The 13,613-nt window shown below is 49.0% G+C and overlaps 1 protein-coding gene across 1 annotated transcript; it reads right to left on the bottom strand.

The window, feature by feature from the left end:
- Nucleotides 1-3,615: 3,615 nt before the first annotated feature.
- Nucleotides 3,616-6,318, bottom strand: LOC116983057 (protein ATP6V1FNB). The gene is made up of 2 exons (XM_033036614.1): nucleotides 5,715-6,318; nucleotides 3,616-4,269 (listed from the first exon to the last, which is right to left on the bottom strand). The coding sequence occupies exons 1-2, from the start codon at nucleotides 6,133-6,135 to the stop codon at nucleotides 4,148-4,150; spliced, it is 543 nt and encodes a 180-aa protein (XP_032892505.1). The 5' UTR covers nucleotides 6,136-6,318; the 3' UTR covers nucleotides 3,616-4,147.
- Nucleotides 6,319-13,613: the final 7,295 nt, after the last annotated feature.

The following is a 13,613-nucleotide window of genomic DNA, read 5'->3' as shown; positions in this document are numbered from 1 at the left end:
AGGCGTGCGGGTTTGGAGGTTAATCGGCCTCCCCGTAAATTGCTCCCTAGTTTGTAGGGAGTGGATGAGAAAGTGGGGCAACACAGAACTAGTGTGTGAACGGGAGATCGCTGGACGGCGCGGATGTCAAACCCGCACCTCTTTGGTATGCGGGAGGAAACTGGAGCAGCCAGCGGAAACCCACGTGGTCACAGGGAGAACGTGCAAACTCCACACGGGGTCAGTATGTGTCTGTGGCACTGTGAGGCAGCACCTCTATCTGCTGCACCACTGTGCCATCCAGATTTCCTTAATGCCCAAACTCCTATTGAAACTGATGCCAAAAGTCCAAACAGTCGTCTCTAAGCAACCATCTCGGCCATATTGCCACCCTGAGGACGATAAAACAGCAACTTATTCACACATCATCTCATTTTAATTGGAAATGTTTAAGAAGGAACTGCAGATGCTGGAAAAATCGAAGGTAGACAAAAATTCAGGAGAAACTCAGCGGGTGAGGCAGCGTTTATGGAGCGAAGGAATTGGTGACGCTTCGGGTCGAGACCCTTCTTCAGACTGATGTGGGGGTGGGGGGGGGAAGAAGAAAGGAAGAGGCGGAGACAGTGGGCTGTGGGAGAGCTGGGAAGGGGAGGGGACGGAGGGAGAAAGCAAGGACTACCTGAAATTGGAGAAGTCAATGTAGTCATAGAGTTGGAGCTTTCAATTCCAATTTCCAATTTCAGGTAGTCCCTGCTTTCTCCCTCTTTCCCCTCCCCTTCCCAGCTCTCCCACAGCCCACTGTCTCCGCCTCTTCCTTTCTTCTTCCTGCCCACACCACCCCCACATCAGTCTGAAGAAGGGTCTCGACCCGAAACGTCACCAATTCCTTCGCTCCATAGATGCTGCCTCACCCGCTGAGTTTCTCCAGCATCTTTGTCTACCTTCACTTTAATTGGATGGTTATTTTTTTTACAACAACCTTCCACTTGCCCACAACAGATTGAATAAATTAACCTCATTGTTGTAAATTGAAGCAAAATCACAGACACGGCAGAACAAAGAGTTATTTATTTTCCACAAATTCATCAGCATCAAATGAAACATTCAATTACGTAGAACCAGGGCTATCCCGCGGTTCGACTGATAAGCAATTAATAGACAGTTGATTAACACCTTGGGTAGGAAGGCACTGCAGGCGCTGGTTTACATCGAAGGTAAACACAAAGTGCTGGAGTAACTCAGCGGGACAGGCAGCATCTCCGGAGAGAAGGAATAGGTGATATTTTGGGTCGAGACCCTTCTTCAGACTGAAGACCATGTTGTACCAGGTTGTAATATGAATAAACCATCAGGGCCCTTAAATATCTGTTGTTGTTAAATTATTTATACCAGTTCCTCATGAACCCATTAGATACACCGCTGACAGTAGCCACAGCTGGATACATGATGGCTTCTAATGAGTTCAGGCAATTTGGATACGGGCCAAACGCGGGCATGTGGGGCTAGTGTAGATGGGGCATGTTGGTCGGCATGGGCAAGTTGGGCTGAAGGGGCTGTTTCTACGCTGGATGACTCCATGAGTCTCTGGGCTGAGAGCATCGTGAGATGCTTGGAGATCTCTTCCACTTGAACACTCCCTCCAGCCGGCAATGTCCAAGGGCAATGTCAGCTCGTTGATCTACATCTTACCCCCAGCTCAGACATTCGTATCGTTACCTCTATCTGTAACAGGACCGTTCAACTTGCGTGCGGATGGGACGTCGAAGGATGAGAAGCCGAAGCCAAGAAGTGGAAGCCAAGAAACCGAACGAACATCACTCCGAAAAGCCAAAAAGCCAACGGACACCACGCTGAAAGGTCAAGATGCAGAACGGACACCACGCTGAAAGGTCAAGACGCAGAACGGACACCACGCTGAAAGGACAAGACACAGAACGGACAAGACGCAGAACGGACACCACGCTGAAAGGACAAGACGCAGAACGGACAAGACGCAGAACGGACACCACGCTGAAAGGACAAGACACAGAACGGACACCACGCTGAAAGGACAAGACGCAGAACGGACACCACGCTGAAAGGACAAGACACAGAACGGACACCACGCTGAAAGGACAAGACACAGAACGGACATGATGTCGAAAAGCCGCCGAACGGACATGACGTCTCCGGGGACGGGATTGTCCAAAACCTTGTCAGCGATTGGTCCAGACCCCCACGTCCATCACATCACTGGCCGGGGGGAGATGGGGGGGTGGGGGTGAGCTTGAGCTTGTGTTTGTAAAATAGTGGCAGTGACTCCAAGCTGCTGCGATTGCCACAGAGTCTTTTCAACGTCATGTTCGTAATTAGTTAAATTGTTGTACCTTGTTACATTTTAAAATAGTCAAATAATATTTTTTTGTGTATTCTTGCAGCAAACATGGATTTTTTAAAGTGTTTCAGTGTTTCATACCGATTTATCATTCCGGCTTCATGTGTGTTCGGCGTCAGATTATTTTTTCGGCTTAAAATCTGACATGGAACGAACATGATGTCGAAAAGCCTCTGTGGCAATCGCAGCAGCTTGGTGTCACTGCCACCATTTTACAAACACAAGCTCGAGCTCCCCCCCCCCCCCCCTCCCGTCTCCCCCCTCGACCAATCGCTGACAAGGTCTCGGACAAATCGTGTCCATTCTGCGTCTGGTCCGTTCTGCGTCATGTCCGTTCAGCTTTGTTTCCATTCTGCGTCTTGTCCGTTCTGCGTCATGTCCGTTCGGTGTGGAGTCCGTTCTGCGTGGAGTCCGTTCGGTGTGGAGTCCGTTCTGCATCATGTCCGTTTGGTATGGAGTCCGTTCTACGTCATGTCCATTATGCGTCTTGTCCATTCTGCGTCTTGTCCGTTCTGCGTCTTGTCCGTTCTGCGTCGTGTCCGTTCTGCGTCGTGTCCGTTCTGCGTCTTGTCCGTTCTGCGTCTTGTCCGTTCTGCGTCGTGTCCGTTCTGCGTCGTGTCCGTTCTGCGTCTTGTCCGTTCTGCGTCGTGTCCGTTCTATGTCGTGTCCGTTCTGCGTCGTGTCCGTTCGGTGTGGAGTCCGTTCGGTATGTTGGCTTCCACTTCTTCGCTTCGGCTTCTCGTCCTTCGACGTCCCGTCTGGGTACCGTTTGACTCCACAACTTAAATTCTACCTCGCATCTTCTGCCCTTTGGTTGAGTTTGGAGATACAGTATGGAAACAGGCCCTTCGGCCCACCAAGCCCGTGCCGACCATCAACCACATGTTATCCTACTTTCTCATCCACTTCCCACATCAGCATTTCTCGACCTTTTGACCCTTGCGGAACCATTGAAATAATTTTCATGTCACAGGGAAACCCTACATAAAAATTATTATATATCTTTACTAATCTCTTTCTTTCTCTTTCATAAACCTATGTTCATAAGGAACACACAATTTATTTTTCTGATAACTGGTTTAAGCAAAAAATGACTTATGTTTTACTCAAGTTTTTTGACAATGCAAAAAATAAACTGAAATCAAACTGCTTGTTCAAATTCTGAATATGAAATTAAACACAAAAATGACTCAAAAATTCATTTACGTATGATCAAAGGCAGACACAGAATGCTGGAGTAACTCAGCGGGACAGGCAGCATCTCTGGAGAGAAGGAATGGGTGATGTTTTCGGGTCGAGACCCTTCTTCAGACTGATGTCAGGGGAGGGGGCAGGACATATTTGCTGGACCAAAGTTTCCCACAGGATAGAGATGAGACATTTCAATGTTTGTGGATTCTGCAAGCCTGTCTCCACAATATCTTCCCACCAGGTCGCAAGCAATGAATATCCTCTGTGGATGCACAACCCCGACATTGTTATAGTCTCTGAGGCTTTTTCATTCCTGAGCTCGCTAGCCATCCATCGTTCACCACCTTGTGGGCAGCTTACAGGCGAGAGTTGAAGATACTTCCTCCTGTAAACCACAGTCTGAAGAAGGTTCCCGGCCTGAAACGTCACCCATTCCTTCGCTCCATAGATGCTGCCTCACCCGCTGAGTTTCTCCAGCATTTTTGTCTACCTTCTGTTGGGAATGTTGGGAATCTTTGCCACACCGGGAGACAGAGAGACGTGGGCGAGAGCAGAGAATCACTTCAAAGGTCTTTGGTGAGTTTGCTGTTTTCATCCTTCAGATCAACGTGCAAGCCCATCAGTTACCGATTGATTGTGGAAGATCCCGTTTCTCCTGAAGAACGTATTGTTGATGATCCTCAGTCGACCGTGAGCAGGTAACTGGAGTTCCCCAACGACATCACCTGGACAACCGAGTGTGGAAAAGGACGAGTTACATATCTCATATCTTGCGATCATGAGGCCATATGTGATGGGAGTAGATTTGGGCCATTCGACCCATCCAGTCTACTCCGCCATTCAATTATAGCTGATCATAAGGTCATATGTGATAGAGTAGAATTAGGCCATTCGGCCCATCCAGTCTACTCTGCCATTTGATCATGGCTGGTCATAAGGTCATATGTGATAGAGTAGAATTAGGCCATTCGGCCCATCCAGTCCACTCCACCATTCGATCATGGCTGATCATAAGGTCATAAGGTCATATGTGATAGAGTAGAATTAGGCCATTCGGCCCATCCAGTCTACTCCACCATTCAATCATGGCTGATCTATCTCTCCCTCCTAACCCCGTTACCCTGCCTTCTCCCCAAAACCCCCGACACCTGTACTAATCAAACATTTATCTATCTCTGCCTAGAAAATATCCACTGACTTGGCCTCCGCAGCCTCCTGTGGCAAAGAATTCCACAGATTCACCACCCTCTGACTAAAGAAATGTCTCCTCCCCTCCCTCCTAAAAGAACGTCCTTTAATTCTAAGGCTGCGACCTCTGGTCCTAGATTCTCCCACCAATCTATCTTTCCCTCCTAACCACATTCTCCTGCCTTCTCCACATAACCTGACACCCATATGAAAATTCAATGACAGACACAGTGCTGGAGTAACTCAGCAGGTCAGGCAGCATCTGTGGAGAACATGGATAGGTGACGTTTCACAGAGTGCTGGAGTAACTCAGCGGGTCAGGCAGCATCTGTGGAGAACATGGATAGGTGACGTTTCACAGAGTGCTGGAGTAACTCAGCGGGTCAGGCAGCATCTGTGGAGAACATGGATAGGTGACGTTTCACAGAGTGCTGGAGTAACTCAGCGGGTCAGGCAGCATCTATGGAGCTAAGGAAATAGGCAACGTTTCGGGCCGAAACCCTTCCGGGTTTCAGCCCGAAACGTTGCCTATTTCCAGAAGGGTTTCAGCCCGAAACGTTGCCTATTTCCTTAGCTCCACAGATGCTGCTGCACCATAACTCAGCGGGTCAGGCAGCATCTGTGGAGAACATGGATAGGTGACGTTTCACAGAGTGGACATGATTTGAGAATTAAGGGACAAAAGTTTAGGGGTAACATGAGGGGGAACTTCTTTACTCAGAGAGTGGTAGCTGTGTGGAATGAGCTTCCAGTGGAAGTGGTGGAGGCAGGTTCGATTTTGTCATTTAAAATTAAATTGGATAGGTATATGGACGGGAAAGGAATGGAGAGTTATGGTCTGAGTGCAGGTAGATGGGACTAGGTGAGAGTAAGTGTTCGGCACGGACTAGAAGGGCCGAGATGGCCTGTTTCCGCGCTGTAATTGTTCTATGGTTATATCCAGTGAGCAGGGTGAGAGGGGGGGGGGGGGGGTGAGACTTACCCTGCCGCCAGCCGTAGGTCCATGAGGAGAGGACGGGGTAGTAGTACTTGTCCTCGGGCAGTGTTGCCGCCCTCTTTCTCAGGTACTGGTGGCGGCCCCTCTGCTCCTTGGAGAAGCCGTCGTAGAGCAGGCCGCGGATCTGCGGACTCACCCCCCTCATCTCCTCCACCGGCCCGGACATGGGCCCCTGCACCGCGACCACCCTCCTCGTCCCCTCCTGCCGCCTGGCGGAGCGGATAGCCGGGAGGACCACGTCCCTGGCGGGGAGTTGGAACACTTTTGGCACTTTCTTGGGAGCAGTGTCGGGAATCAGGGAGAACGTATCCCCATATTTCTCCTTCCAGTTGATCCGGGTGGCTGACTCCTTGTCGATCAGCTCGGCCCAGCATTTCTGACTCTGGCTGTCGATCAGGTTTTTCATTTTGCATTGACTGGGTAAAGGATAGGTTTCAATTCCGGCCAGCAGTGGAGACGTTTTTGTGTTTCGGGCACGGACACCGACCTTAGCAATGCCATGGTTACGCTTCCAGCAACTCACAAAGTCCAAACAAACTCTCAAATGCAAAGGGACCTCTGCTGGAAGGAGGACTCGTGTGTGTGTGTGTGTGTGTGTGTGTGTGTGTGTGTGTGTGTGTGTGTGTGTGTGTGTGTGTGTACGTGTGTGTGTGTGTGTACGTGCGTGTGCGTGTGTGTGTATGTGTGTGTGTGTGTGTGTACGTGCGTGTGTGTGTGTGTATGTGCGTGTGTGTGTGTGTGTGTGCATGCGCGCGCGTGTGTGTGTGTGTGTACGTGCGCGCGCGTGTGTGTGTGTGTGTACGTGTGTGTGTGTGTGTGTGTGTGTGTGTGTACGTGTGTGTGTGTGTGCGCGTGTGTACGTGTGTGTGTACGTGCGTGTGTGTACGTGCGTGTGTGTGTGTGTGCATGTGTGTGTGAGTACGTGTGTGTGTGTGTACGTGTGTGTGTGTGTGCACGTGCGTGTGTGTGTGTGTGTGTGTACGTGCGTGTGTGTGTGTGTGTGTGTGTGTGTACGTGCGCGTGTGTGTGTGTGTGTACGTTCGTTTGGTGGTACGTGTGTGTGTGTGTTTGTGTGTACGTGTGTGTGTGTGTGTGTGTACGTGCGCGTGTGTGTGTGTACGTGCGTGTGTTTGTGTGTACGTGCGTGTGTGCTGTACGTGCGCGTGTGTGTGTGTAATGATGTTGTGTGTGTGTAGATTACGTGCGCTGCTGTGTGGGTGTGTAACATGTCGTGTGTTGTGTAGTGTGTGTTACTGTGCGCGTTGTTGGTTGTACATGTGTTGTGTTGTGTTGTGTGTACGTGTGTGTGTGTGTGTACGTGCATATGTTGTGTGTGTGGTCTTGTGGTGGTACGTGCGTGTGTGTGTGTGGTGTGGTGTGTTTACGTGCCTGTGTGTGTGTGTGTGTGTGTCTGTGTGTCCGTGTGTGTGTGTGTGTACGTGCAGTGTGTGTGTGTGCGCGGTGCGTGTGGTGTGTGTGCGCGTGTGTGTGTGTGTGTCGCGTGTGTGTACGTGAGCTGTGTGTTGTGTGTTGTGTGGTGTGTTGTGTGTTGTGTTGTGTTGTGTGTGTGTGTGTGTGTGTGTGTGTGTGTGTGTGTGGCCCACCAACATGTCCCAGCTACACAAGTCCCACCTGCCTGTGTTTGGCCCATATCCCTCTAAACGTGTCAGAGGATGTAATTGAGGCAAGTACTATCCCTCTCCCCTGACTCTCAACCCGAAACGTCGCCCATTCCTTCTCTCCAGAGATGCTGCCTGACCTGCTGAGTTACTCCAGCATTATGTGTTTATTTGTGGAAGGAATGGGCGAACGACATTTTGATACAGGAACCTTATCTTGCTCATCAGTCTGAGGAAGGAATGACTGTTCTGCCTGAGGACATAAAAAAAGACTGGTCTGCCCCAACAGCTGCTGATAACGTTCTACCGCTGCACCACAGAGAGCATATTAACGTATGGCATCTCTGTGTGGTATCTCAGTTGCACGGAGGCGGAGAGAGCTCTTCAGCGCGTCGTCCACAGAGCGCAGAGGATTATTGGGACACAGCTACCAGCCTTGGAGGGCATCTACCACACACGGTGCCTCAGGAAGGCCGTCAGCATCCATAAAGACTCCTCACACCCTTGTAATGGACTGTTCGAACTACTTCCCTCCGGCAGACGTTACAAGGCCTTCTATGCCCGAACCTCCAGACTCAGGAACAGCTTCATTCCCAGAGCTATAGCGGCTCTGAACCGGCCCTGCTGAGTGTCCCCCACCCCCCCCTGGACTGTCTCCCTCGGATGGTCACGTCACACAGACACATCTGCACTTTAGTCTGTTTTGACTGTTTTAATGTTTTACTGTTTTAATGTTCTTTTTACAAACCATGTTCTCGGGGTATCTAAATCTAAATTGTATTAGTTATTTAGGTTATGACATCGGATGGAAGCTGCAGACCAAATCTCGTTGCGCTTATAATAATAATAATAATACATTTTATTTATGGGCACCTTTCAAGAGTCTCAAGGACACCTTACAAAAATTTAGCAGGTAGAGAAAAAACATGTAAGGGGAATGAAATAAATAGTAGAGACATGACTAGTACACAAAGTAAAGACAGAATTCAGTTCAAAACACAATATGAGGCAATTCAAGCACAGATGAAAAGGGACGGGGACGTGGGGCTAAGGATAGGCAGAGGTGAAGAGATGGGTCTTGAGGCGGGACTGGAAGATGGTGAGGGACAAGGAATTGCGGATCAGTTGGGGGAGGGAGTTCCAGAGCCTGGGAGCTGCCCTGGAGAAGGCTCTGTCCCCAAAACTGCGGAGGTTGGACTTGTGGATGGAGAGGAGACCGGCTGATGTGGATCTGAGGGACCGTGAGGGTTGGTAGGGGGAGAGGAGGTCAGTGAGATATGGGGGGGGGGGGGGGGGGGGGGGCAGATGGTGGAGGGCTTTGTAGGTGAGCTTATGTCCAATGACAATAAAAGATATTATTATTATTATTATTACATCCAAAGTGGAAAGTAATGCGAATGTGCAAAGGTTTGGGTGGGTGGTTGGGTGGGGGGGGGAGGGGAAGTCAGTCTACCCATGACAGAAGGGGGAGGAGTTGTACAGTTTGATAGCCACAGGGAAGAAGGATCTCCTGTGGTGTTCTGTGCTGCATCTTCAGGTCAAGACCCTGTGTTCCACAACAGAGTGGACTAAACATCGACTGGCATGTCCCACACCAGTCGCGATACGTGATATGGGGGGAAGGCAGGAACGGGGTACTGATTGGGGATGATCAGCCACGATCACATTGAATGGCAGTTCTGGCTTGAAGGGCCGAACGGCCTACTCCTGCACCTACTGTCTATTGTGAAAGCTGCTCGGTAAGGTTTGGAGGTTGACAAAAATGCTGGAGAAACTCAGCGGGCGAGGCAGCATCTATGGAACAAAGGAAATAGGCAACGTTTCGGGTCGAAACCCTTTCGGGTTTCGGCCCGAAACGTTGCCTATTTCCTTCCCGACCACCTCATTACAGACATTGGAATATTGTAGGTGGACTAAAATGCTGGAGAAACTCAGCGGTTGAGGCAACATGCGTTTCGCGAATGCTAACTGCATTTCGTTGTCTCTGTACTGTACAATGCACAAGGATTGAATCTGAATCTGAATCTGAACATCTATGGAGCGAAGGAAATAGGCGATGTTTCAGGTTGAGACACTTCATCAGACTGACTAAACAGTAAAGGTTTGGGCTTGGCATGGAGTTAGGTTGCCTGAGTGTGGTTGGGTGAGCATGGCGGGGGTTGGGGGGCGGGGGGAGGCTAAGATTTGCTACAGAGAAGAACAGTGTCTCTTGTTGACGAGGCTGATGTCAGGGGACAGGAATGTTGCAGTTTGAAGGTGATTCACTGAATGAAAACCCTTTTCTCTGGTGTGTGACAGACAGCAGATTATTACCGAGACAAGTGTTGCTGTCATTCACTGACTAATAGACCCACAGAGAGAGCCCAAGGAAGCTTCCTTCACATGGGCACAGTTTACTAAATAAGCGCAAGAAATTGGATTGAACTGAGTCTGAATTTCGTGTCTCGACCCTAAACGTCACCCATTCCTTCTCTCCAGAGATGCTGCCTGTCCCGCTGAGTTACTCCAGCATTTTGTGTCTCTCTAAAGCCCCTGTCCCACTTAGGAAACCAGAACGGAAACCTCTGGAGACTTTGCACCCCACCCAAGGATTCCGTGCGGTTCCCGGAGGTTGCAGGTGAATGCCGGAGGTTGCAGTTAGTGGAAGCAGGTAGGGAGACTGACAAAAACCTCCGGGAACCGCACGGAAACCTTGGGTGGGGCGCAAAGTCTCCAGAGGTTTCCGTTCAGGTTTCCTAAGTGGGACAGGGGCATTAGGACTATTTTTCCTCAAAAGGTTTCCTCATCAAATAAGCACGAGCTTCAACGAGCTATGCAATCTGTTTGTTTATATATTATTGTTTATATTGTTTATTGGGGATGATCAGCCATGATCACATTGAATGGCGGTGCTGGCTCGAAGGGCCGAATGGCCTACTCCTGCACCTAGAGTCTATATATTTTGTTCCAATCTTAGATAATATTGCAGGATAATTGCTAATTTTACACTGCAGACTGTTCTACTATGATGAAATATATATTGTGTCCCACCCTTGAGAGCTGTGAATCCCACCAGTCCCGCCGAGTTACTCCAGCACTTTGTGTCTGCCTTCGATTTAAACCAGCATATGCAGTTCCTTCCCACAGAAATTGTATTGTGACAGGCATTAAATTATCTCCACTATTAGAGCATCGTTGCCAAGTTGAAGGATCTGGTTCAGCTGGAAAGGGAGCAGAGAAGATTTACGAGGTTGCTGACAGGTCAATAGACAATAGACAATAGGTGCAGGAGTAGGCCATTCGGCCCTTCGAGCCAGCACCGCCATTCAATGTGATCATGGCTGATCATCCCCAATCAGTACCCCGTTCCTGCCTTCTCCCCATATCCCCTGACTCCGCTATTTTTAAGAGCCCTATCTAGCTCTCTCTTCAAAGCATCCAGAGAACCTGCCTCCACCGCCCTCTGAGGCAGAGAATTCCACAGACTCACCACTCTCTGTGAGAAAAAGTGTTTCCTCGTCTCCGTTCTAAATGGCTTACTTCTTATTCTTAAACTGTGGCCCCTGGTTCTGGACTCCCCCAACATCGGGAACATGTTTCCTGCCTCTAGCGTGTCCAAGCCCTTAACAGTCTTATATGTTTCAATGAGATGCCCTTTCATCCTTCTAAACTCCAGAGTGTACAAGCCCAGCCGCTCCATTCTCTCAGCATATGACAGTCCCGCCATCCCGGGAATTAACCTTGTAAACCTACGCTGCATTTCCTCAATAGCAAGAATATCCTTCCTCAAATTAGGGGGCCAAAACTGCACACCAGGTCTCGAGGGCCTAAGCTACAGCGAGAGGTTGGGGCAGGTTAGGGCGCTGGAGTGCAGGAGGATGAGGAGTGATCTTAGGAATGTGTATAAGATCATGAGGGGAATAGATAGGGGTGGACACACAGAGTCTTTTCTTCATTGTAGGGGAATCAAGAATAGGTTCAATGTGAGATGGGAAACATTTAAGAGGAATCTGAGGGGCAACACAGGGTGGGTGTATGGAACGAGCTGCCAGAGGAGGTAGTTGAGGCAGGGACTATAATGACATTTAAAATACATTCGGACAGGTACATGGATAGGACAGGTTCAGAGGGATGTGGGTAGGTGGGACTAGTGTCGGTGGGGAATCTTGGTCAGCATGGGCAAGTTGGGCCGAAGGGCCTGTTTCTGTGCTGGGCCGGGACGACAGGTGGCACAATGGGCTAAGTGTTCGACTGGCAACCGGAAGGTAGCCGGTTCGAATCCCGCTTGGAGTGCATACTGTCGTTGTGTCCTTGGGCAAGACACTTCACCCACCTTTGCCTGTGTGTGAATGTGTGTGAGTGATTGGTGGTGGTCGGAGGGGCCATAGGCGCAGATTGGCAGCCACGCTTCCGTCAGTCTGCCCCAGGGCAGCTGTGGCTACAGAAGTAGCTTACCACCACCGAGTGTGACTGAGGAGTGAATGAATAATGCGATGTAAAGCGCCTTGAGTATTAGAAAGGCGCTATATAAATCCCATCCATTATTATTATTACTGGGTGACTCCATGACTAGTCATATCAGCCAACAAAGTAAATACATTTAAAAATAGAAATCTATTGCAGTGGCTGTGAAAATATTAACCAGCAGAGGGCAGCACTATCACACCAGTGAAGTAACTCAGCAAAAGACACACAGAGTGCTGGAGTAACTCAGCGGGTCAGGCAGCATCTGTGGAGAACATGGATAGGTGACGTTTCACAGAGTGCTGGAGTAACTCAGCGGGTCAGGCAGCATCTGTGGAGAACATGGATAGGTGACGTTTCACAAAGTGCTGGAGTAACTCAGCGGGTCAGGCAGCATCTGTGGAGAACATGGATAGGTGACGTTTCAGGTCAAGATCCTTTTTCAGACTGAGAGTCAGGGGAGAGGAACATGAGAGATATAGGACAAATGAATGTCAGTGTGTCGGAAGGAACTGCAGCTGGAGTCCCCTCTGCAGTCTAATCAGTCATAAAGACGGGCCTGACCGAAATGCTGCCTGTCCATTCCCTCCACAGATGCTGCCTGACCCGCTGAATTACTCCAGCACTTTAGTGCTTTTTGCTCAGGATTCCAACATCTGCAGTTTCTTGCATCTTCAACTGGGTATTGGCCTGTGAAAGACAATCCTGTGTGGGGTGGCATTTCTGAAGAAATCCTCAAGGAATTTCTCTCCGGATCAAAAAAAAAAGCCGTTGCCATGTGAAGAAAAGACATTTGATTTTATTCCAGAAGAGCAGGTGGGATTTTCACCCAACATGGATTCTACATTTAACCATGTTGATGTTAGATACTTGTTTGAAGAATTATTCTGCTGGATTATTCACTGCCGCAGATTCATAATGTTAGCGAGATGCCTTTTTGATTGAATAGATTGAAATATACAGCAGGGAAACAGGCCCTTCGGCCCACCGGGTCCATGCTGACCATCGATTACACACTAGTTCTATGTCATCCCACTTTCTCATCCACTCCAGACACCATCAGCAAATGACAGCAGGAAATTATACTTACAAACCCGCACGTCTTTGGGATGTGGGAGGAAACCGGAGCACCCGGAAAAAACCCACACGGTCACAGGGAGAACGTGCAAATTCCACACAGACAGCAGCCGATGTCAGGATCGTACCTGAGAGGCAGCAGCACTACCCGCTACACCGCTGTGCCATCTCCTACCATTATCCAATATTAATTGAAGACTGATTGAAATTTAATTTAGGGTAGACAAAAATGCTGGAGAAACTCAGCGGGTGAGGCAGCATCTATGGAGAGAAGGAATAGGTGACGATTCGGGTCGAGACCCTTCTTCAGACTGATGTGGGGGTGGAATAGAAAGGAAGAGGCGGAGACAGTGGGTTGTGGGAGAGCTGGGAAGGGGAGGGGAAAGAGGGAGAAAGCAAGGACTACCTGAAATTGGAGAAGTCAATGTTCATACCGCTGGGGTGTCAACTACCCAAGTGAAATATGAGGTGCTGCTCCTCCAATTTACGGTGGGACTGACTAAATTCTAAATTTAATTTAGAATTGTTACTGGACTCAATTAATATACACTATGATAATTTTCACACAATTCGCAGCTACATATATTATCTTGAAAACCCTTTCATTTTTGGTTTAAATATAATTATTCAATGTCAAATATGTCTTACCACCCAAATGACATTTATTATTCTTGGCCAATGGAAATAAACATACACCTTTAAATGTGTCTTGCAAACGCTGTCAGTTTGAATTTGCACTCAATAT

Source organism: Amblyraja radiata, chromosome 18, assembly GCF_010909765.2.
Source record: "Amblyraja radiata isolate CabotCenter1 chromosome 18, sAmbRad1.1.pri, whole genome shotgun sequence".
NCBI lineage: Eukaryota > Metazoa > Chordata > Chondrichthyes > Rajiformes > Rajidae > Amblyraja > Amblyraja radiata.
This window is presented reverse-complemented; position numbering and strand designations above follow the sequence as displayed.

Excerpts from the sequence above, each read along its gene's own strand:
- LOC116983057 (XM_033036614.1), bottom strand. The coding sequence starts at position 6,135 with ATGAAAAACCTGATCGACAGCCAGAGTCAGAAATGCTGGGCCGAGCTG. Across the intron at positions 4,270-5,714 it reads GACCTACGGCTGGCGGCAGG|GTGATGTCGTTGGGGAACTC; the intron begins GTAAGTCTCACC and ends TCGGTTGTCCAG.